This window comes from Equus caballus, chromosome 4 (genome assembly GCF_041296265.1).
Source record: "Equus caballus isolate H_3958 breed thoroughbred chromosome 4, TB-T2T, whole genome shotgun sequence".
NCBI lineage: Eukaryota > Metazoa > Chordata > Mammalia > Perissodactyla > Equidae > Equus > Equus caballus.
The window spans coordinates 11,530,131-11,556,616 of record NC_091687.1 but is presented as its reverse complement, the minus strand read 5'-3'; the positions used below and the strand labels follow the sequence as shown (position 1 = coordinate 11,556,616).

At 38.3% G+C, this 26,486-nt stretch overlaps 1 protein-coding gene across 24 annotated transcripts in view; it reads right to left on the bottom strand.

Annotated features, from left to right (window-relative positions):
* SUGCT (succinyl-CoA:glutarate-CoA transferase) overlaps positions 1 to 26,486 on the bottom strand; it is a 749,025-nt gene that overhangs the window by 583,302 nt on the left and 139,237 nt on the right. For 17 of the 24 annotated variants that reach the window (XR_011437729.1, XR_011437726.1, XR_011437727.1 and 14 more), the window contains one exon: positions 14,414 to 14,509. The exons of the other annotated variants lie outside the window; for them this stretch is intronic. Coding sequence is in view for 14 of the 17 variants with exons in the window: in XM_070264346.1 (XP_070120447.1) it covers positions 14,414 to 14,509 (96 nt within the window). In the remaining 3 variants the exon portion in view is untranslated. The remainder of the gene's footprint in view (positions 1 to 14,413; positions 14,510 to 26,486) is intronic. 24 annotated transcript variants of the gene reach the window in all.

The window sequence follows — 26,486 nt, the reverse complement described above, 5'->3', positions numbered from 1 at the left end:
GTCAAGGATCCTACAACTTTTGGAATCCACCAATATGAACTAGAGTCACCAATCAACAGATTGTAAGGTCTCCTCATGAGAATGGAAACAAGAGTGGAATTCACTAAAAGGAAAGACTAAGTGCAATAACTTATTTCACATTTTGGTCAGTTTATTCCTTTGAGTTTCTTCAGACCTATAAGGGATGCCATAAAGTTTCAGCAATTTGCTTATACCCAGGATGCCAATCAGGTAGAACATCCTGTTCCCTCACCACTATTTGATCTAATACTACATCTCTTGCCTCTTTGCTTCAAAAGACATGATGACAGTGGAAATTTCTATGTTTCAACAAAGACCAAAGCAAAGCATTCATTGAGCCCCTAGATATCCTTTCTTCCCCGTGAGCACATCTTTTGCACCCTGATCATCAAGCAGTCCCATTGATTCTCCAGTTGACCCTCTGCCTTTCATGTATAAAAAAGCTTTTATTTCTGGATTGCAGCCCTTTTTGTGCTGTTTCTTGAATTCCTTTACAGTCTGACTGGCTTCTTATTTACACCTGACCTGTCACACTGGGAAGCCTTCCCTGTTCTCACTTGAACAATCTTTTGCCTACTTTCCCTCCCACTTTCGCTTCTTTTATTTTATGAGATTGATGCAAAAGTTTTTATATGAGCTCCTAATCTTTGGTATGTGACATACTTTCCTGCCCCTTCACTAATGTGTTTAAAGAATTTCCCGGTTTCCTACAACTTACGGACTTTTTAAAATAGTACTTTCATTTTAACTTAATGCACACGTTGATTTGATCATAGTTGCATTCTCTAAAACTAAGAAATAAAGTGATAAGACTTTTTCTTTTTGCCTTTCACTCTCCTTCAGAAGGTTGAATGTAATTGAGTTGCGAGCATTATTACAATAGTCACAGATAATTTCCTGTACCAATCCCTGTCTAATCTTAGGCCCAAGTCCAGTATAATTCCATTCTTTCCTTAATTCTAAAACTTCTTGCCCTATAAAGCAGAAATTTGTGTGAGATCTTTCAGTCTCAGGGTATGATTTCCTTCATACCTACTATTTGGTCTAATTTCAGTGTTATTAACATAATTTCACTATCTTTACCATATTCAGTTTGCCTTTGGTTGGGGATCGTAACCTAGGGCCCAGGGATGGGTTCCAGAAGGTCTGAGAAGCTCCTAAAATCATAGGCAAAATCATGCATGCATACGGGTATGTGTACTTTTATGAGAAAAGATTCTATAGTTTTTGTCAGTTTTTCGAAGGAATTATGAGCAAAAAAAAAAATTTGAGCCACTGATTCATAGTGTCCCTAAATATATCCTTATTAGTGAGCATGAATTTCTCATCCACAGAGAATTTATTTGTCCGGCATTTTTTTATGAATTTTACTGTTATTATACTTCCTCTGTTTTCATCATTTCTGTATATAAAACGTTATAATCCCATCAGTTCATCCATCCTTAACATTCCTGTAGATTTCATAACCCTGCAGTACCAGTTTTCATTAGTTTCTACCAGTTTTCTACTTCTATCCAGCCTATGAAAAGAAAATGGAATCAGGATCTTTACTTGCTACCAATCATTCTATCCACTCTTTCCTATACTTCTAGAGGTTATACATCCAACGTGAATTTAAATACTTGGGGCTTTGCTTTCCTACAAAACTGTCAATTTTCTGTTGGTATGGAAGGACAATTTTGCCATCCTCATCTTCATGTAACACACCACAGACTCTGCTTCTTCTTTCAGTCTTCCTCCACATCCCACCACCATCACCCTAGCAAGGTCTGTGTCAAACTGGGTCTCATGCTTCCCCTGCACTTATCAACTTTCTCCCAATTTTTAGGTTAAACTCTAAACTGCCACTTAAGAGATTCGCTACACACTGAGCTCATTTTCTGGCCCCCCACATTAACACAACACCTCAATGCACCATTATATTTTCTGAACAAACCTCAGATTCTTTTGCAATCTACACAGTAACACCATTATAAGTTTTGTTCCCTACCCCCCAGCTTCTTTGAACTAGGACTGAACTTACTGACTTGACTCCTTGCAATGGAAACAAGAATGATACATAGGAGAAAAAGTACGATCCATACCCCTTAAGGTTTTTTGAGAACGCGTTTTAAACAATTAACAAAAATATATATAAAAATCAGGTAAAAAGCAAAAAATCCAATGCAGATTCCAAAACTCTAGCAAGAAAAGTGAGTGTATTTTAAAGACGCAAAGTGCTCACAATCCTTTAATATTTTATATCCTCTTCCATTTGAGGCAGCACACTAACACAGTTGCTGTCACATCAACATCTCCATTGTTCTTCATCAGCAGGATATTATCAAATGAAAACAGTAAAAACTCATGCAAGGATGTTTTCAGGATGAAAGATCTCTTTGGACTTCCTCACAGCAGCTTTCTGAGGCTGTTGCTAACCAGGTAATGTTCTAATGACCCCAAGGTATGAGTTACAGCTATTGAAAGCCTAGAGGTCCTCTGTAAACCAAAAATGTCATTCCAAAGCAGTAAAGATAATAAAGAGCAGGCAAGCTGGAACTTATGTGCAAAAAATCACTTGGGATTTGGGAGTTTGCATCTCCAAGTTTGTTTCTCTTTAGAAATAATGTTTAAATTGGTGCATAGGATCATGGGCCAGTCTGAGATATGCCTGTACTGGCAACACTAACAGTGCTAACAATTCTATGAACTTGATCACCGTTTTATAACACTGAGGGAGATTTCCGTTGAGAATTCCAATGTGGGTTGTAAGGAGAACTTCTCTCCTTGTTGCAGTTCTAGGATCAATATCCTCCCTACCACTCTACCGTCCTATTGATCTGTTCCCCATCAACCCACGCCCTCATCACATACATTTTCCAGGCAGAGGAAAAGGAAGATTCTGACTTGGAGTTGTCCTCTGGAAGAGAAAAAGTATAGGAACAGGAGCTCCTGCCACAGGTCTGGGGTCTGTGAGATGGGGCAATGATGGTGATAACAGTTGCATCCACTGAATATGCACTATGCGCCTGACTCTATACCACACCCTTTATGAGCACTGCCTTGCTAAAGCATCACCATCACCCACGAGACAGGTAGTATTATTGCTATTTTACAAACGAAGAAACTGAGGCCCAGTGAAACGAAGCAGTTTCCCCAAAGTCTGTCTGACTCCAAAGCCCATGCTTTTAAGTAATATATCTAAGTATGTCTCTATATCTGGTAGCATCTGGAGTCTCAGCAGTAACAGTTAAAAAGGAAGGAGGGAAGGGAATTCAACAATAAAGGGGACGGTGGTATAAAATCTCATCACAGCAGAAGCAGAAATTTAGACCACGGCTAGGAATGGGAATGAGCGTTTTAGGTTTGTTTTCCATCATTTAGATACTCCTTTAAAAAAGTGAAATTAATTTTCAGTAAAATGCTTGAAAATTAGTTCCGCTCTTGGTCATCAGGAATCACATCATAAAAAGTGACATTGCAAAAAGGACCATAAAGCTTAGAAATAAATACCATGGCCACCTTAATTATATTGCACAAAGAAAATTATATTTAAGCTAAAGCCATATTGCTTTCATACCAATAAGAATATTTACTTTACTGAAATCAATCAAATTAAACATTTTTCTTTCATTTAGTGATATTATAAATTAAATGCCCCTCCCATACACCAAGAAGAAGAAATACACAACTCACAAAACACACCCAAGCACACACATACCTGCTACTTTATGACTTGCTTGCTACCCTTGTTAACTGAAACAGAGAAACAACCACATCAGACTCAGAGGGAGGAGAGTTTTGCAAGAGGTTGATTTATTTCAAGAACTACCTTTTCTCAAGCTGGGCATCCGGCAAAAAATTGGATATTCTAAAGTATAGTCCTTAACCTTTTCACCTCTCTTTCCTAATATGTAGACCTAACCAGTTGCTAACAGGACTAGTCCTAGGGGCCTCATATATCTCTGAAAGTATATCATCTCCCTCTGGATCTTACTTTACCTATAAACATCCCTCATATTCATCTTCACGGCTAAAACTAATGCCCTACAAGATTACACTTGGGACATTTCTTTCTAAGCAGAAGTAGACTCGATCTTCTTTGTAAAACCACCCTTGGGACACCCAAGAATTCAGAAAGGTCTGCACTTCCTTCAACAATCACATAGAGGTGATGTTAATTTCAGGATATAGCCTTGCTTCCTTTCTGCTCTCAGTCATTTCTACAGAGATCAAATCTGTACATTTATTCTATGTCACTGTGCTGAGCAGCCCAGGACGCTGTTTTCTCAGTGAGCCAGTCAGTCAGAGCATCTGCAGCATATTCTTGTGCTAAGGTTATATAATGACAGAACTAACTCAAGCAACAGGGGGCTTGAAGGAGGGAAAGGCAGAGGCAAGAGTGCTAATTCAACACGATGAAAATCATTCCCAGGAATCTCTCTCCAGGACTTTGAACCAGAGAGAAAGGTAACTTTACCTTAAATAATCAACATGTATATCAGTAGCTCTAAGAGTAGGGAGGAAATCACCTAATAACGTGATCCTGTTCATGGATTCTTCCAAGTCCCCATTGAAAAATACCATCCCATTACCAGGTTACAAGAGTGACATCTAGTGGACTCATAATACAACGACCAGAGGATTTCACATGTACTTCAGAGCAGGGCTTCTCAAAACCTAATGTGAAAACGAATCACCTGAGAATCTTGTTAAAATGCAGATTCTGATTCAGTAGAATAAACTAGAGTCTATTATTTCCAACAAGCTTCCAGCCGATGCTGCTGCTCCACGGACCACTTAGAGTGGTTGAGGACCTGGAGCATTTCACACCTGCTTTTACCCTCAGGAAAGAAAACGGGGAAGGGACACTTGAGACTCATTTCCAGGTTAAAATTAGGTCAAACGAATTATTAACATGAGTTCAAAAAATTCACTGCCCGCCCCTCCCCCCCAGCATGCACACTTAACATCTCCTGTCTGTGCAGAGTCCCTGCACCAGTACTCCTTTTCCCAAACGCCAGAAACAAAACTAAGAAGGAAAAGAGCACACTTCACAAGCCATATTTATAGGTGGGCATGATTTGACTCCAATACAGGCTCACTTCAGAACTTAACGTCTTACAGATTTTCCTTTATTGTTATTATTTATTTGCCCAATATTGAATTATAATAGTAATTTGTACCATATCAGAACTCAGTTCTTTTTCCCCCAGGTAACCTGCCCCTGAATAGGGAGCCATCAGGGTATTGTCTGAACGCTAAGCACACCTACTCAGAATTTCAACAGTATTTGCCCTGGACACCCCTAAGAACAGAACAGGATGTGTAACTATATCCAAATCCAACCATTTCCAGAATCCAGTCCTATGTGATTTATCTGAGCCAAAGAGCATTGACCTCCATGCAGAGCCACCAAGCCAGACTCCTAGCTGGAAGGTAACATGTGCGCTCTTCCACAGAGGAGCTCTGCTAGGCCCCCCCACAAACTCCTCCTGCCAAGGCCCCCTTCTCAGCCAGATTAGAACCCTTTCTTTGGTTCTGGGTCACAGTTCTAGGAGCCATCACCTTGGATGAAAGTCAGGCTTTCTCTTCCAAAACACACACATGAACGTGTACAAAACCCACTTCCCGGTCCAGTAGAATCCCTCAGTAAAGCCGACTGCTCTAGGACAAATAATCACTTTTAAGCAGTGGAACCCCTATTTCAAACAAACAAAAAAGTGGAGCTGTTCTGGTTGAGATGGAGTTGGAATACTTGGAGATCTGCCACTTGATTTCTCCCCAGGCTGCCCCCACCCAATGCCCCTGAATACTCCTCCTTATGCCCCCAAATACTCCTTCCCACCCCAACTCCACACCCCACCCCCCCGCCAGTCTACCAACCTCATAGAGTTTGAAAACCAGCAACTATGAGTCTCACACTAGCTAAAACCATCCCAAGCTCATGTGTCGCTCAAGGACAGTATTGTTCTCGTTACATAGATGGAGCTACAGATAGCTGTTTTACTATAACTTGACTCCATTATGATTCTAATACAGTTTTAACATATGCAATCAAAGGATTTATTCAAGAGCTGTACAACCTGATTTCCTGAAGGAAATTTACTTTTAAGTCTTAATTAAAGATCTCTATAATAAGTAAACAACAGAACTGTTTATACCTCTTCAATTGCTCTTGGCAGTCCTAAAGGGGAAATTATGTAGAGGAAAATTTCACATAATTCTTCCCCAAAAGTGGAATGAAGACAGAAAATGAAACTAAGCAAGCCAGTGTAAGTGAGTAGCACTGAGTCATCTGCCTATATAGCATAGTCCCCCTGCCTTGGTTAGAATCCCAGCTACCCCACTCACTGTGACCTTGGGCAAGTTAGTTACCTAACCTCTCTATGCCTCAGTTTCCTCATCTGAAAGTGAAGACAATAACCATACCCATTTCACAGGGTTGTTGTGAGGATTGAATTAATATATGTAAAGAAGTTAATAACCAACACACAGTAATCATTCAATAAACTTTATCTCTAACGATTATAATGATTATTTTTAATACAATATTATTAAGGGTAATAACTAATAATATTCTTATTTAACTGAATATTCAAAATGGCATTCGATTCTTTTGGATAATTTTAGCCAAATTGATAGGCGTAAACAGGATACAATCTCATCAATTCTGCATGTATATTTAGAATGCAAGAGAAGCTGATAAGATCCTAAAGGAATTCCAGATTTACTCCTTAAGATATCTTGCCTTTCCTTGTGCCTCCTTCTATTTTACCTCTTAGTGAAATGCATTAAAAATATCATATCTGTCAACTGGAGGCAATTCTGATTTTTAAAAATCACAATAGTTTTGAACAGTGATAAGTATATTTATTCTTTGTCAATATGCTCTCCTTAAACGTCATATTGCCCAATTTATTTTAAATTTAGGAATTTTATTTTAAAGGCCAAACCTTTTCTAAGCAGAAGCCCAGAGGGTGGCTGCTATCATACTCGTAGCTGACATATCTGCCCTAATTTTATTTGCCTGTTGGACTGCCCAATTACTTATATTCTTAGGACTGTGGTAAAGTCCAGGCCATTTGGTTTCAAAGTAACCAGGATCTTCAAATAAAAGATTTTGTTTTGTTTTAACAAGAACCCCAAATTCATAGAGATCAAAGCACACACACCCTAAAGCAAATATTCAAAAGCTACCTGGCAGGGGAAACTCAGATAATCCATTCCTTAATTTACAAAAAAATAAAAAATACTTGAATATTCTAATTTGCCATTGCTAAGCAATCCAAACGTTTGCAGAAACCTCTGAGATGTAATCTAACTTGCTTGCTATCATCTGCACTTTTGTTCCCAATAAATCTCCAGGTATTTCTTACTGGGTAAACATTATCAAAGTTCATTGCAATCTTAAGGTTGTAAGAATAGATGTTTAAAATGTTCTGTAGTTCTCTCACTTTTTAAAACGGAGGGAGAAATATCCACAATTTTTGGCTCTCAAAGGGTTAGGTAGATATCTTTTTACAGAGATTGGTTCCCATCTTGTGGGCTTCTCAGAGACTACTTGTGAAAATCATTTTTGTCATATTTTATCTTGTTAGGTATGAATTTATACTAAAACTCAACCAGATGCTTCAGTAAACTAGCATCCCTGTTCCCTGTGACAATTGAGTGGTGTTGCTATAGATGATTCTCCTGACATTGTATTTCTTTAAATAATGCTACATTATGGCAATGGCAAAATACTACAGTTTCAGAAAAAGATCTGAGGACAGTTTTTTAAAACAGAAAAGTACCACAATGCATTGCTCTCCTTTTCATCTTTAAAAAAAAAAAAGGAAATTAAAGTAGAATTTCATTAAGAAAGAAATTCAGCTGTGTATCTTTATTTACTCTGCCCCTAAGCTGCCATGGATAGTTTTCATAGAGACTATTTCATAGTTTCCTAGAAACTTTTTTTTTTTTGAGGAATATTAGCCATGAGCTAACATGTGCTGCCAATCCTCCTCTTTTTGCTGAGGAAGCCTGGCCCTGAGCTAACATCCATGCCCATCTTCCTCTACTTTATATGTGGGACGCCTACCACAGCATGCCTTGCCAAGCGGTGCCATGTCCACACCAGGGATCTCAACCGGTAAACCCCGGGACGCCGAAGTGGAATGTGCAAACTTAATCGCTGCACCACCGGGCCGGCCCCCCTAGAAACTATTTTACAAAGTCATAATCATTAGTTCAACCACAGAAATAATAATAGTAGCCACCTTTTATTGAATGCTTACGAGAGTCAAGCACTGAATAAAACACTTAGCATTCACTATCTCATTTAATTCCTTCAGTAAACATGGACACAACTATCATTATAACCTTTTGCATAGGAAGCAGCTAACATTAGGGATATCAAAAGACCTGTCCAAGATTTCACAGCCAATCAGTGGCAGAGCCAAGTTCTGAGCCAGGTCTGTCGTACTCCAAAGCTGAAGCTCTTCCAGCTGTGCCTGCTATACTGCCTCGGAGCTCCTGGAATCCAGGGCCCAGTTCTTCCTCATCTGGAAGCCTCCAGGAACCAAAACAGTGCTTACTCTATAGGGGGCTCAAGAAATTGTAGTTTAATTGATTTATCAAGAGTCATTTGAAAGCAGGAATTGAAAACACAGCAGAGGGAAACCTACAACTACCCAAGAGTTCAGAATTCAAATCTACTTCTATAGCAAGATCACTTCTTAGGTTGGTAGCTTCTGGAATCATAATAAGCAGGTCATTTGTCAAAGACATGATGGAAACAGATTAGAAGAATTCTACCATCTGCCAAATGAAAAGACAGGCATCCGCAATGTGTCAAGCACCAAAAGAACTACTAGTTGGACATGGTGAGAAAAGAATCAAGTTTTGAAATCTTAAAACCATGGTTCCAATCCAGGCTCTTCAACTGTCTAGCTATGGCCATAGAAAAGTTGCTCTCTCTCTCCAGTCTCCCCTTCATCAATATGAAATGAGAATATATATGTGTGTGTGTGTGTGTGTGTGTGTATATACATATCCCAGTTACATTGTATGTGTTCAATCATGCTCAAGCCAGCATTATTATTATTACTGCTATTACCAATGCATCAATTAAATTAAATGTGCAATACAATCAAATGCCTGTTTAAGTTGTACTCTCCAACTTTAGCGAGTGCCTTAGTGTGACTATGGTAAAAAAAAAAAAAAAAGTCACACAAGAGACAGATGCATATTGTTTACAATTTGACTCAAATCCTTAACATAAGTTTTAAAAAAAGATCCCCAAGGTTACCTAATCTGCTATGATTTAACAGCATTTTGACGTTTTCTAAGGAATGATAGCAAAGTGCTGCATCTCTTCAAACTTGGAATTTACTGCCTGCCTGAGTGTCTGCTTGTGCCAAATTAAATATACAGTATAACGTCCCTACCAGAAATAACATAGCACAGCTTCCTGCTCTACTTCTTACTTAAATGAGCCCAAACTGAAGAAAGGGAGCCATGATTTTATTTAATCATCTGAATAATTGTTTTCTTCAATCTCTTGAATTAGAAGCTACTCCAGAAGAAAAAAAAAAAGTCTAAAAGAAATCACCATGCAAATTATCAAGCCATTTAAAGGAAAAAATCCCTTTGAAGGCCCTACATTTCAAAGGCTCAAGAAAAAAACATAAAACGAGTATTCTTATTAATGAACTGCTCAGAAAGTCAACTTCCTCTAACTATTCCACAGCAGCCAAACTCCTGAGGCCTCAGTGCTGTAAAATCCCTTTGCCTGTGAGGCACAAATGGCACTGTAGAACAGAGGGGGGAGTGCTTCCTTCCAGCAGACACCGCTGGAAACTCTTTAGAGGAGTTTTGTAATATAAGAGCATGGAGAAACGGGACGGGAGATAGAAAGACCTGCCCGGAGGGTCCAAGGTAGGTGGCTGGGTCTTTAAGGTGAAGGATGTAATCATATGTTTGTGCACTGATGGATAACACAGGTGATAGAGGAGACAGTGCAGGAGCAATGCCTTCAAGTAGGTAAAATGTGAAAAGGACAGTCCATCCATTGTGATAGGAGGAAATCAAGTGGACTATATGTGGGTACACAGGTAGCAGTTTAGGAGGTACAGCAGAGAAAAGATGAAGTAGTTCTCTTCTGATTACATCAATTTTTAGTGAAATAAGAGGCAGAATCTTTGGCTAAGGATGAGGAGAGAAGGGAAGATTTGAGGAGAGAGAAAATGTGCAATAGTCATCTCAAAGAGAGAAAATAAATATGTAGGTAAGTGTGGCAGGATTGCTGGGTAAGCTGAGGGACATCTTGAGAGAGACAGCCATAAACTGAAAGTGAGATAGATCGTCAACGTGGTGGTTATGGTTTTCTTCTAGCCATATCCACTGCTTGAGTACAGACATGGAATAGATGGAGTATTAAGTCTAATCAGCAGTGGGATTTTGCCAGTTTAGTACAAAGGAGATGGGATAGTCATCGATAACAACAAAGTCTAGATCTAGAACCTTATTACTCATAGCGCAGCATCAACATCACCTGGAATCAGAATCTGCATCTTAACAAAATTTCTAAACAATTCATACGTATGTTAGAACTTTAGAAAGACCTGAGTGGGAGCCATGTGAAAACAGGAAAAGATCATTAAAAGTATTGGGATGGCAGGTTAAAGAAAAGAGAGGATAGGCTGTTGCATGGGTCCTCTATGTAGACTTTAGAGCCACCAAGATTGATGACAGAAGACATGACGGGATCAAAGGAAGAGATGAACAGAGCCATATGGGAATAATTGTCTAGGTGATAATAGATGGCCTGGAAGGCTTAGAGTCCTGGTGGTGATTGAGGAAAATGTGTAAAGTGATGAGATTAGTTCCGGTAGTCTTTTAAGGGAAGCAGATAGTTGTGGTTGTAGTCTCATTCCCCAGACTCTTGGGCAGTTTACACTGATCATGGGGGCAAGACTGTAGCTGAAGGAGCATATGGTACTCTGTGAGCTCCTGCAAGTTGTATGGACTGGGAGAGACCAGGAGCACAGAGAGAGCTTAGTAGGCTCCTATTAGATCCACACACCAGCATGCCCCTTAGGAAGGAACTCTCTTTATATAAACAGTAAATTGTTAAGTATTTAGGTAGCCACCCAAAGATCTGTGCCTAGAGAGTGTAATAACTCTGTATAAGACTAGAGGAATTCATTGCTCTTGAAAAGAAGAAGAGACAAAAGAAGAAGGAAGAGAAAGGAACAGAAGATGGGGAGATTCTTACGTTATTCAGGACACTAACACTCCCTAGGAGCAGCCAAAGGATATGGGAAGAAAGGTTGAAGCTTCCTATCAGAGATTGCATAAGTTTCATCTATAAAAAACTCCATTTTTCTTCAAAATATTCAGTATAGTCTCCCATCCTCATGAGTGTATTTGTGAATGGATCTTCTATAATATTTGAGAGAGGTCGAGGTCAGTGTGGGTCAAGAGCCCAGAAAGCGAAGGAGGACATGAAAATATAGGCTCCTGGGCTGTTGAAGGAATTTGGAAGAGAGTTTTGAATATATACAGGCTATGAAATTAGAAGGATTACCATGTTAGTCACACATCTAAAGGGCACTGGCCCCACTGATAACTGTTACATAATAAAATACATTCTTTTTGAAGACTGACTAACTGCTTTCTCGGCACTCTCCTCTCCCATCTCTAAAAACCTCCTGTCTTTATAAATATAACTGTTTGAAGGGTTGAGAAACATTGGACTAATACTAATGCACTAAAAATATTAACATGAATATTATGTAATTATTAATAACTTTGGGCAAGGTGCTTCTCAGTGGCAAAGTCCAATGGTAATGGGAACCAAAAAAGCATTGAAGTCTAAAACCTCTTTTTAAAAATCTGAATTCTCAGAAAAGTATCCACAAATATGTTCAACAAGTAGCAAAACGATTATCACAATTCTGTCTGCTTTTTGTTTGGCTTACTCGTTCTGAAAAAGTTGGCATCCAAAGAATTGGGAGGAAAGATAAGTGGATAATCAACCTGAGAAATTAAGAATTGCATATATATAAAATAACACACAAATCAAGGATCACTACTTTTCAGAAATTTACATTCCATGCATTCAAGGTCTATGCTCTTTCAAATAGGGTTCAACAAGAATTGAGGAAAGTGAGCTGGGCACCTTAACTAATTCCTGAGACCATCAGGGTCTTCCATTACAGACTTTCAGCTCAAAACTCAGACAACTCAAATTAGATGCAAAGCTGTAATTATTATAGAAAACTGAATTATAATTATCCTGGCATTCACCCATAAAAATGTTTCCCAAATCTATTTTAAAAATTGAAAACAGACCAGGGTCTATAAGCATATCTAGGACCCATCTTGGTTATGCTAGTTTCATTCAAGCTAAATTTGCATTTGTTCCTTAATCACAGTGCTGAACCAGTTCTCTACCAAGAGGAAACAAATTAATTCTGGGCTCCTAAGAAAGACCCTAGTAATCTTCTCTTATTTCTTATAGATAATAAAGCTGCAATCAACTAGATCAAATGAGCACAGTATCCATTTTATGTGACTGGGACAATTCAAGCAGAAAAAGCACATTTCTGTCTTCAAAGAATAGAAACACACACACTCACACAGTCTCCCATATCTTTCACCTACCATAAGAAAAGCTAAAAATTCTAAATTTCTTTTCACCTCACAGTGAAATAATTGAGAGCATACTCAAGAGGCCAGAGCTCTAGGTACAAACACCCAGGAGGGATAGCTGAAGTCTACACAAAACCTTTTTAAAAGACATTTTATTTCAAAAAAAATAAACTACAAACCTTATACTAGAACATAATGAACAGTTCCCTATGTGATATGACTTGGAATTACACTCTCAAGCCTTCCCACCCACAAATGCTTTCTCTGTACACATCAAAAACTGAAGACTGGACTTCCATTATTTGAGATGAATCCCCATGGGTTCAACATCGCTCACTGTTAAAATGCGCTTGAGAGGGATTTTCATTATCAAGGATGAGGATAAATTAGTTGATGAGACCTCTTGGCCTGGAGCAAGTTTGATAGAGAGGGTGTGGGGTGGAGTAGAAGAAGAGAACAGAAATCACAGCACTCTCCTGTCAAAGGCAGCACGATCCGAAAGAATATTCAACAAAGAGGGAAGAGATCAGAGTTGGAGTCCATCTATCCAATCTAGGTATCAGATTTCTTATCTGGTCTGGCTAGAACTGTAGGATCAACCACAAAGCACTAAAAAGTGGGGAAGCAAAATGTCACTAATGGTGATCAAAAAACCATGGCTGGAGAAAAGAGGAGAGGCACTAAAGAAAATGTCTCCACAACTGTAATTATGCCAAAAGATTAACTAAATGTGTTCAAAAGCAGTTTTACTGAGAAATCATAGTAACGCCTCAGGTGTAAAGAGACCATAAACAGAAACAGAGAGAAAAGAATTCTAGATTCACATCGGGTCACTGCTTTCCTCAAAGCTGCATTAAAGAAAATGGAAATGAAACTGGTTTTGCCCAAGGAAATAATGTTCTTAAAACTAAAAGGATGATTAGCAGTGTTGATGGGTTTCCTGGCAAATGGAAAATGCTGACTTTTACGTGTTCTGTCAAGAAGACTAGCATTGAAATAACTACTGTAAAATGCACTCCTTTATTCAACAGATATTTATATAGTATCTTATACATGCTTCTGTTGGATGTGAGAAGTGATACAATGATGAAAAAGACACCTCCACTCTTAACCTCACAACACAGTACAGAAGATGTGACAAAGACATTACGAAATACAGTGATATGATGCAACTGGGCTAAGCAAAGGTTAGGGATTTGAAAGAAGAGTTAGAGTTTTTGTTCTTATTTTTATTTTTGAAAGATCACAGTTACTTCACATATTCATTCACACTAGCCAAAGTCAAGAATTCCTAAGGACAAGTTTAGACACTTAATAAAGAACAGGAGTTCCTGAACCATCTGCTTTGGTCAAAAAATGAAGATCCATCACACGCAAATTTTCATTTTACTGGAACCTTGTGAGAATATTATTGCAGCTAGGGTAGGTAACATTTGGTTCATAACTAACATGGTGAACAAACCATGCTTTATAAAACGGCTACAAGCAGTGCCTCTTTTGGGTGAAAAAAAAAAGGAAACCATCATATGAGTCCAAAAGTCACTCACTTTCAGCAAACTCCTTTGATCTATTCAAGTGTCCTGTTACTAATCTTCTGATGAAGAAATGTGCAAAACACAGAACTTAAAGTGAACAAGAAAATCTTGTTATAGTGAGACAAAGATACATAACAGAATACCCTGACAGTTTTTTTAAAAAAAGGAATCATTTCCCAAACTCATATCATACAAAACTGCAGATTACAGCAGTCCAACCCTACACTCTGTATTCTTACCTGGTAAGGAACAATACTGCCATGAGCTGTGCCCCAGCGTTTTGCTTCCTTTTGGTCAATAAGATAATTAGCAGCCACCTGGGTCAAACATGCCACCTACCAGGAAAACAAACAACAAAAAAAAGCTAGTTTATTTACACTCACAAACAGAAGGTTAAAATATAAAAGTTCTCACTTGATGTCACTTCATGTCATTGTAGAAGGAAAAAAAGTGACAGAAAAGTATCCTGTTTGGTTAGAAAACATGCACGCATAGACACTTTCATCATACAAAGAAAGGAAGAGCAGTATTACATTATTGCATGAGGCTAAGTACTGAGCAATTGTCAGCTGAGAAATATAAACACAGAAACATTCAGCTCCAAAAAAGATCATCTGAAGGCAGAGGTTGACCCAGCAGATGGAACCTCAGTCCAGCCTTTAACATCAAAGCCATAGCAATCAGCAAGTATACATTCCTTTCCTCTTTTACTTTCCATCAAGATGACACAAAAACAGCTTGTGCCACCACTGAGCAGGGGAGCCAAAGTCAGGAGCCTTTCCTCTAAACTTCTCATTACATGAAAAAATAATAATAATAAACTTCTATTTTGTTTAAGTCTGTTTAGTCAAGTTTTCTGATACTTGCTGCCCAAAGCATTCTAACACAGAGGATCATAATTATTTGACTTTGTTTTTATTTATTAGTGAATCATTCTAATTTGAACAAAAATTACTGTACCTCTCTCAGTTTGGACCTAGGCCCATATTCTCATTATTATACTTATTTCAGTTTTCAAAAACAATAGACCTATTAAAGGGGTCGTCTAAAACCGTAGGGACAACCTCTGACTCTTGCAGTATTTCATATACAGATCTCGAAAACCTACAGTAACTCAACTCCCTGTGAGGATAACATGAGGATAATGACATGATTCCTGGTGAGCTGCCACAAGGAGCATATGTTCCAATGAATATCCATGCCTCCAAGGGCCCAGAACTATGGAAAGAAAGTGACCTAATAACAACTTTCCATTGCTTCCTGAAAAAAAGCTTCTGGCCTCATAACATAATAATAATATAGCATGGGTTTGCTTTTTCCATCCTAGATCATCAAATGTGACTGGGAATCTACCAAGCCAGGTCAAACATATCCCAAATCGAGACTGGCTCCTGGAACAACTCTCAGGGTGATTTTTCAGGCTTGGTGCCACAATTTGTTATTGCCCTCTACCTAGCATGGCAGCCATGCCTCCTACAAGGGCTGTCAATAGGGTTCGGCGTGTGTGAATCTCCTTGCAGCAGCAACCATTCTCCTTTACTTTATTCTTGGGATTTACACTCACTTTTATGTTCATTTACTGCTCTGTTGAAATTGAAACTGCCTTATGGCAGCTGGTTTAGCTGTACTGCCCAGGTGGCAAAACTAATAAACTTTGAGTCACCCACTTCTGGACTTCCATCTGGTCTTGGGCATTTGAAACATGGAGCATTCCAGGGCTGCCTGGGGCTGCCTAGTGCTAATCACCATTTCACAGATAACTTCTGTGTCTTTCAAAATGGAAAAATCAAATCAACATTTTGTAGTAAAAATGCACTGGTTGGGAAGTCCAAATTCATGGTTTCTAATTTCTGTCACCCTCTAAGCAGTTGTACCATCATAGGCATATAATTTAACTTCTTTGACCTTCAGACATATACTCTAAAAAGTCGTGGGCACTTGACCTAAACCAATGGTTTTCAAACTTATTTTTAAAAAAGCAGAACTCCCGCATCAACCAAATAATAGTGAAATCCTAATGTGTAAGCAGATAATATCCCAAGTGCTCCAGTGCAAGCAGAGGCAGGCGTACAATGCCATCCTATGCCAACATGAACACAGAATACACTTTGCAAAATAGTAAATGGTCTTAAATTTGCTTCCAAGGTCTACACTTCTGACTCTATTATTCTTTTTAAGAGTCTGGTAGATAAAAAGGTACCAGGGATGCAATAGTAGTCATTTTCCCATGAAGGCTCTTCCTGAAATTGGAGAAATTTTCTCAAGTCTTAGATTTTTCTATAGAACAGGTGCTTCTATGATCTAGGTATGTTGAGAGGGGTTTTTTGTTCCTTTCAAATAAATTCTGGTGAAAGTCATTCTCTAGGGAGTTCTGGTGCTACTGAAGGGCAAGAATTCACATTAATAAAGGTAATTTTTTGCAAGCAAAGAATCACAAGAGGCTTGGTATTTCCACTTTTCTAATTTCAAAGTCAACTGACAGTCAGTAGACCAACATCGGCAAGAGCTGCATGAGGTAGTGGGCTGACTGGATGATACAGGTCAACCCGTAAATCCTAGATTGATCTGAGATGGCTGCCAACGTAGGCATGGGTTGGATTCTAGAGTGGACATCAGCCTGGCTGTCTCATTTCTTGCCCACTACCTTATTCTTTCTTCTCAATTTTGACTTCTGTGTTTCTGGCCCTGCCTTGATAAGCTATCTTTGACAATGATTTAATAAAAGTAGCCCCATTTAGAGTGAGTTTGAATGAAGGGTGAAAACTCATCTCGCAGACTGTTTGTAAATGGAATACCATAGCCATTCTCTCCCACAATATGAAGTCATGAAAACAAAAAGCACTTCAGAACTAGCAAGCTCCCAATGGGCAGAAAGGTTAAATAAGATTTGAAGCCAGTTGCCATGCAAAAACAGAGTGTGATTTGTGAGTAACTACTCAGAGGCAAAGTTGGGGAAAAAAAGAATTCTATTTTTAAAAAAAGAGAGCAACAGGGCTAAATTTAGCAACCCAATGTTTAAAAGGAGCATTGCTAATCTGAAAGTAATCTACTATTTACAAGGATATATTTTAAAACAGGAGAAGGGGGAGGAAGTCAACAGCTATGACGTGATTATGCATAAAAAATCAGAGGCTTCCTGGCAATTAATGACAAACTTTCTGCAAATTAAAAGAATGCAGGATGTGACTTTTAGGTTAATAACTACATACTGTATATCCATTCTAAATATTGCATTAGATCACCACTTTCATCCCCTAAACTTAGGCTCATTATTTCATCATGTGGATGCCATATAATTTACTCAGAATGTTGCCTTTATATGGTTTCATCTAAACAAAAAAGCCAACTTTGGTTTAATAATAATAATTTGGATAGAAAAACTATTACTTTAGATAATACAGTGGGTCCTGATATTCTTTATGTCTAACCAGAAAACCAATGGGATGATCAAAGTAGATCTCAAAGGGCACAGCCCCAAAAGGCTTCAGGAAGAATACGCTCAATTATTTCCCAAAGCAGCTTCATGGTGTCTGTCACCTCATGTTTCACTACTGCCAAATGAGGTTCAAGCTGCAATAATAGAATCTTTCATCTCCAAAAGGACAACCAAGTATGATAGGTAACATGGGGAAAACAAGACTGGAACTATGGTCCATTGCATCAAAACTGTTAATTTCTTCCCAACTGCTCACTTGCATATATTCTGGCCTTCAACTAAGCTTGACTAGACACCAATCACGCCTCACTTCTGCACCTGCCTATATCCCCATCCACTCTTCAAAGTCCATTTCAACATCACCATTTCCATCAAGTGCTCCCCATCACCCAAGCAAAAAAGTATTTTCCTGCATCTGAACAAACATAACGTCTTAATTTGTCCAACTCCTACTGCACTTTCATAGTTTGCCTTGTACTATAATTAGAATTATAAGATGGCGAACCTAGACAAATCTAGATCAGTAGTTCCTAAACCTGGCTGTATATCCCAATCACCTGGGGGAATTCCTGGACCCTACCCTAGACTTACTGCATCAGACTCTCCAGGGATGGAGCCTGGGAAAGAATCATTTAACCAATGTACAATTAATTGCACAGGAGATTTGAGAACCAAAGCCTTAGGAAAGTCTAGTCAAACCCCTTAATATTAAAGATGGATAAGTAAAGGAACAGAAAAGGGAAATAATGTATCTGATGCCACACAGCAGGCTAGTGGCAGAACTTTAAACTACACCAACTACAGTGCCCTCTTCCATGCTACAGTATTATTCATATCCTTTCGCTCCTTGTAAATTGAGAACTATTTCAGGGTTGGAATTGTGTATTACAAACCCTTTGCATGTTCTCATAGCAACTAACATAGAGCTTGCACACTAATTTTTTTTAACACATGAATAAAAACAGTAATTACTAGTTGTTTATTTATTCAACAAATACTGAGTGCTGCTTTGTGTAAGGCATTATGCTAGGTACCGGGTATACATAAGCAAATGAAAAGACATAGTCCTGCCCCGTTTGGACTTAAGAATAGCAGAGAAGGTAACTAAACAAACAGTTATAGGAACTGCCATAGAGAGAGGAGATAGAGGAGAATTTTAAAAACAAAGAGAATAACGTGTGAAAGCCCTAAGGCAGGAGAAAGATTGGCATACACGAAAAAAACCCAAAAACTGAAAGTAGACCAATGTAACTGAAGCATAGCAAGAAAGAGACAGGAAATGAAATTGGAGAGGATGAGAGACCAGATCACGCCAGCCCTTGCAGATCATTGTAAGGAGTCATTCTTTGCACATCTTTCAGAATGATCACTTTAAAGTCACAAATCATATCATATCATCCTTCTACTTAAAACTCATAGGGCTTCCCACTGCACTAGCAATTAAATTCAAAGAATGAACTGAAAAGAGGCAAGAGAGAAAAGGACCAGTTATGGATATTGCAAGGGTCCAGGCATAAGTTGATGATAGCTCTGACTAGGTTGGCAGCAGTGAACATGTAAAAATATGTGGAGTAAAATATATACTAGGGACAGAAAGGACAGAACACGTGAAAGATGTATGGGAATAGCATGGGAGACAGAATGGTGAGGGAGAGGAAGGAGCCAATCATAACTTCCAGATTTCTGGCTGAATATCTCGATGAGCTATACAGGCATTAACAGAAACAAGGAAGTCAGAGAGAGGAACAATTTAAAGGGGGAAGAAAATAAGAGTCTACCTTGGAATACATTGAATTGGAGATGCCTGCAAGACAAACAATTGGGCTGAAGTCATCAACACATAGAAAGCATTTAAAATCATCCTCCAATAGGAAATATAGAGAGATGAAACCAGAAACAATACAAAACAAAAGAAGGTAAGTCTCCATGTCAAAAACAGCCCTTCCTCTGGTCCAGGTATGGTCAATGATGTAGATACAAACACTAGCACCAATTTAAATACCCAGAAGTAGGGTGTAGTTATAAATAAGCTTTGATATCCATATACAATAGAAGACAAAGTAGGCACTCAAAATGATACAACAGAAGAATAAAGCATCATGTGGGAAAATGTTAGCAACTCTTTTTTAAAACGTTTTTATTTTAGAACAGTTTTATGTCTTGTTAATTATAGCCATTCTGACCGGAGAGAGGTGATATCTCATTGTAGTTCTGATTTGCATTTCCCTGATAATTAATGATATTGAACATCTTTTCATGTGCCTGTTGGCCATCTACATTTATAGAAAAAATACCAAGTTAGTACAGAGTTCTCATTATTCCACACCCAGTTCCCCTATTATTAACATCTTACATTAGTGTGATACATATTTTCAATTAAAGAATCAATTATTGATGCATTGTTATTAATTAAAGTCCATGTGTTCAGATGTCCTTAGTTTTTACTTAATGTCCTTTTTCTGTTCCAACATACCATCCAGGATACTTACCACCTTATATTTAATTGTTGCCCCCTTAAGCTCCTCTAGTTTATAACAGTTTCTCAGGCTTTCCCTGTTTTTGATGACCTGGACAGTTTTGAGGAGTAGTGATCAGGTATTTTGCAGCATGCTCCTCAACTGGGATTTTTCTTATGTTTTCCTCACAATTAGTTGGGGGTTATGGGTTTTTAGAAAGAAGATCACGAAAGTAAAGCACTGTTTTCAACACATCATATCAAAGGTACATGCCATCAACATGATTTCTCACTGTTGGTGCTGGCCTTGATCACTGGGCTGAGGTGGTGTTTATCAGGTTTCTCCACTGTAAAAGTATTCTTCTTTCCCCCCCTCTCCAGACTGTACTCTTTGGAAGGAAGTCACCATGTACAACCCACACTTAATGGGTGGGGAGTTATACTCCTCCTTCTTGAGGGCAAGGTGTCTATATAAATTATATGGAATTCTGCACGGGAGATTTATCTCTTCTCTCCTATTTATTTATTTGTTCAATCATTTATTTATATCAGCACAGACTTCTGCATATTTATTTTATACTTTGGGTTATAATCCACTGCTACTTTATTTTCTTGCTCAAGTCATTCCAGATTTGGCCATTGGGCGCTTTTTCAGTTTGCTCCTATGTCCCTTTGACACACTTCTCATCATTGTGAGGTTTTTTTGTTTTTAGCACTTACTTCCTTCCTTTGTGGAACTACAAGATGCTCCAGGCTCATCTGTCCTGCTCCAGTCTTACAAGAAAGCATAAAAAGAAGAGTCGTCATAGGGTAGAGAAAGGAACCAATATTTATTTTAGTGTCGACTAGCACTTCACTCATTCATTTATTCAAAAATCTTGATATCACACCTACTATGTGCTAGGAACTGTGTTAGGCACAGTGGATAAAGAGTAAACAAGACAGATATGGTCATACTCTCATGAAGCTTATATTGTGGTGTAAGGTATACTCAGGCATAAACAAACATGAAAATATCAAGGAATGATAAGTGCTATGAAGAAAATAAAACAGAATCACAGAGGGCGCTCTTCTAGACTAGCAGGTTAGTAAAGCACCTTTGAAGATGTCACATTTAATCTGAGACCTGGAGAAGGCATGTGAAAACTCTAGGGGAAATCTTTCTAGGCAACAAGATCAACCAATTAAAAGACTTTATTGTGGTGAAAAGCTTGCCACATTTAGGAACAAAAATAATGTCACTGTAGCCGGAATGTAGTAAGTAAAAGAGGGAGTAGTTCAAGGTCAGGTCAGGGAGGTATGCAAGGGCCAGATCATGTGAGTCCTTGTAGGTCTGGGCAAGGATCTGGGATATTGTTCTAAGTGTCACAGAAAGCCATTGATTTATATAATTAGATCACCTGGCTGTTATATGGAATATAAAGGGGCAATATTCATTTATTAATGAAACCATATTATCTCACATGAAATCAGTATTACAACTTTCATTTTGCAGATGAGAAAATGAAGCCCAGGGAGATCTATGTGGTCTGGATCTCACAGTTGGTGAATGGCAAACTACCACTCACACTCAGGTCACTCTACTCTCTAAGTCATCCCTACTCTGCTACCTCCTCTCTGTTCCACCTCTCTGCTGCCAGCCCCTCCCAGCTTAGCAGTGCTTGACTTCACATCTTATCCTAGGCCATATCCTTGGCTTCACAGTTTACATTCCCTGCAAGGCCCGCAAATCACTGGAGTGGACTGGACGCCCTCCATGATCACTCAGTGGTCCTCCGCATTTGCTTAGAAAGCACATTATTAACTGAATCAGTAATTCTCTTCATGTTCTTCTGCTCAACTTCACTCATTTACTAACTATACAACATTTTCTGGGAAAAATGTGCTAAAAGAGAAATGAAGGGGCTAGCATTCATAGAGAATACACCTTTCAAGAAGGGAAATTTCTTCTCATATCAGAAAGAGCTTTTGAGATCCTGACATCTCTTTTTTATCCTAATACCATTACTTGGCATGTCAAACTTCCTGCGTAATTTAATCTGCTTCACTTTGTCCCCCACACCCCAAAGTAAACTGATTCCTCCAGAACCAATAGAGCCAAGGAGGAAAAACCTTCAGGAGAAGAGAAAGTACTTTGGGTATCCCATGTTGAAAGAAGAAGAAGAATTCTACCTATTCATACTATATCATTCTAAGTTTCTAACGATAAAAGCTAATATTTATTAAGCACTCATTGCATTATATTCTAAGCATTTTATGTGAATTATCTCATTTAATCGTCATGATAATTGTATGAGAGAGGTGCTGTGATGAACCAATTTTACAAAAGAGACAATTGAAGAACTGAGCAGTTTAGTAATCTGCCCAAGGTTATATACCTAGTAAATGGACGAGCCAGAACCAGAACTCAGCTAAAGTCTGGATTCTAGCATTCTAGACTAAATTACAGAATCAGACTCAAAATTTCTGAATGGCCTTGATCCTGGAAAAGTTTTATTGGAACGTCCTACTCAGTAAAGAAAAAACAGTGATTAAGCATCCTTCTCAATTACGTAAACCTCTACACATAAATTTAACCTTAATTATTACATAATATTTAATGCTCATTCAAAGTTTTCTGCTTTGCTGCAACTATTCTGGGCTACTATTCCAATGTAGTTAGAAATAAACTTCAACCTATAAACATGTTACCTATAGCACTGAAAAACCAGTAGAGCTGTTATATAATTTTAAAATCTCTACTTTTATTTACATAGCAAAGAAAAACCATATCATCAAATCCTTCTCTTCATGGCATTTTTTTAACTTAATGAAAGGAACACATACACTTCATATTCCTGTAAATTATCACTAATGATTGTCAAATCATATTGATGTTTATTTTTAAACTGAACTCAAAAGAAAAACATATTTGCATTATACTCAGAATAATTTTGCCAATCCATCTGAATCAGAATCAGACATATGAGGAAACTGAATATCAAATGCCAGAAGGTGAGACCAGACAGCAAAAAGAGGCAGAATTTCAAAAGCATGTTTAGGATAATACTTCAAACATATTTCTTACCATGAACCACTGACCCAGTCAATCATTTGACTCAAAAAATGGTTATTAACAACTAAAAAAAAGTGATGAGTACGTGGAAATGTAGAAAAGTAACATTTAATAACATGATTTGCTTATCTACCCTTGTGGTGGCATGTCTTCAGTTTCAAATGTCTTCTTGAAATATGTTTTTACATTTTAAATAATTCAGTTCTTTAAAATATGTCTGATTTTGGAATAAAATACATTGTTTTGCACCACTAGTTTTAAAAAGAAGTTCTAAAAATGAAATGAAAGTTACCTTCGCTTATTGCTTTCTTCATGCATTTAGCAGATATTTAATAAACACTTTTTATATGCAAAGTATTCTAACAGGTGCGGTGGGAGATCTGAACATCAATAAAACAGAGTTTCATCTCTCAAGAGGGTTAAAATCTATAATTCAAAATTGAAATAATCAGTGCCACAAGAGACGTTTTTAAAAAATCAAGTTGGGATAGAAAGTGACATTTGAGCTGATGCTTTAATAATATGAATTTAGTCATGCAAAAAACAAGGAAAAGGGCCTTCCACATGAAAGAAATATTGTGGGCAAAGTCATAACAGAGATGGAAAAGTATTGGGGCTCTTTGAACGAATTATTAATGAATGGAAATAACTGAAACAAGGCAATAGATTTGATGACCAGGATACCATGAATGATCACTAAGATGCAATATCAATAAAACAGTAGGGATAAAAGCCCGATTAAAGGGGGTTAAGGAGTCAATGAAAAGATTGTGGGAGCCACAGGAGTATTTTAGAGGGTTGTGTACAGGGGGAAGGAGAGAGGCTGGACAGTAGCTCAAGCAAGTGAGCAGGAAGATAAAGGCTTTATTTTTGAGGATTAAAAAACCCTAAACTTCATTTAAATATGCAAGAAAAGATAACTGAAAGTGTAGAGTCTTAAGCAAGATGAAAGAAGATAAAAAAGAAAGCACAAAAGAAGGGGTTATGGTTAAAAATGTCCTCGCTCAGTGAAGTCTTCCCTAACTCACTCAGCTGGAATCACTTCCTTTTCTGTCTCTCTGTCCATCAGCATGGAAGCTTCAGGAGGGAGAGAACTTGCCTGATTCGTCTGCCATTCTCTCCCCAGCCACAGCAACACTACCTGAGACACAGGCACTCAGTAATTATTAGTTAAACTAGTGAAAAAGTGAGTGAATGATACAGTTTTCCTCTAATTTGGGAGGAGAATCTTAATAAAGAAGAAGAAATATGTTAGGTGAAAAAGAGGAGAGTGGATGCAATCCCCACAAAAAAGCAGAATAGTACAAGGCATCTTCATGGAATGAGAAAGATAGGATGAAATTTGCCTTGTTCTCCCTCTAAACCCTGGCTCTTCCCACTGGAGTCACATAGAGCAAGTCCACTCATTCTTTCACCGTGTACCAAATGGATAAACAGAGAGACTAGTTAGAGAGCAATGTCAGGGCCTGAGGCCTCACAGGGTGGGAAAAGCAACAAAGGTGGCTTAGGGAACAACAAGGGAATCTTCAGGAGTCAACATCTCATTGCGCTAAAAGTGACTATAGGATGATGCTGAAGATTCATGGACGGGAGAGAGATGAACAAAAACTCTTCCCTTAAGTCAGGATTGGCCTAGGAATGGGGGTGGGGTGAATCTGTAACTGAGAGATCAATAGGATCTACGAGGGAGCACTAGGCAGTTCTGAGGCTGAGAAATTGAATGAAGGCTGACTCCCACTGACCCCTTAGACGTCCTTCCTTGTCCCATGGTGCCCAAGATGCTGTTTCTTCTACAGAAAGTTGTGGTTCTTTTTGGGAAGAGCTTCATACACTTTGTTTAGTTATGCTAGTTCAGGGAACCTTCTCCAGTTCTCTCTTTGCCACATTTTCCTCTAGTTTTGATTACCTATGCCTTTATGTTCTGGTGACATTTTGTCGTTGTTTCTTCAACACTATTCAATAATGTATTATCCACTTAAAAAGGGGAGGTAGGACAAAATTATGCAGGTACAGAACACAGTACATATAGGGATTGCTCAGACTGTTCATCTTCCTTGCATGTACACAGGTCACCTTGCATATGTTTGTCTAAGTTGTGGCTACTGTGAGAAAAGAAGAAATAACAAATCTGAGAGACTTTAAAGGAAAGGATCACAAGACCTGGTAACAGATTGTAAGGAATAGAAAAGAAGGTACAAAGAGAGCTCTAATGGTTTTAGCCTGGACCATAAAAGGAATGTGAATTTACCTATATAAATGGCTTTCTTGGTGAAGAAATATGCTGGGTTTTTTGTTTGTTTCTATGGTAGGGCATACATTGATTTAAAGATGTGGTTGGGATGTCCAAATGAAGATACCCATTGCTAGCTGGAAATCCAGTTGTTGGAGCCTGGATGATGGTGAGAAACAGCCATGGATGTTCAGTGGCTATCTATATAGAGGACTGGGGTGGGCAGGATTCTAAGATGGCCACCAAGATTCCCATCTGCTGGTGAATGCACCCTGTATAATCCCTTACCATTCTGATGGGATGTGACTCCCATGATTAGGCTAACAATCCATTGACTATGATTTAATCAAAGGAGATTGTGTAGACAGCTAATCTTCAACAAAGGAGCCAAGAACATACAGTGGAGAAAGGAAAGTCTCTTCAATCAATGGTGTTGGGAAAACTGGACAGCCACGTGAAAGAGAATGAAAGTAGAACATTATCTTACACTATACAAAAAATTAACTCAAAATAAGTTAAAGATTTGAATGTAAGACCTGAAACTATAAAACTCCTAGAAGAAAACATAGGCAGTACACTCTTTGACATTGGTCTTAGCAGTATCTTTTTGAATACCATGTCTACTCATGCAAGGGAAACAAAAGAAAAAATTAACAAACGGGACTTCATCAGACTAAAGAGCTTGTGCAAGGCAAAGGAAATCATGAACAAAACAAAAAGACAACCTACCAACTGATAGAAAATTTTTGCAAATCATATATCTGACAAGGAGTTAATTTCCAAAATATATAAAGAACTCATACAACTCAACAAAAAAAAAAAAAAAAAAACCCAATCAAAAAATGGGCCGAGGACCTGAACAGACATTTTTCCAGAGAAGATATACAGATGGCCAACAGGTATATGAAAAGATGTTCAACATCACTGATCATTAGGGGAATGAAAATCAAAATCACAATGAGATTTCACCTTACACCCATCAGAATGGCTATAATTAACAAGACAAGAAATAACAAATGTCAGAGAAGATGTAGAGAAAAGGGAACCCTCAGACCCTGTTGGTGGGAATGCAAACTGGTGGAGCCACTGTGTAAAACAGTAAGGAGATTTCTCAAAAAATTAAAAATAGAAATGCC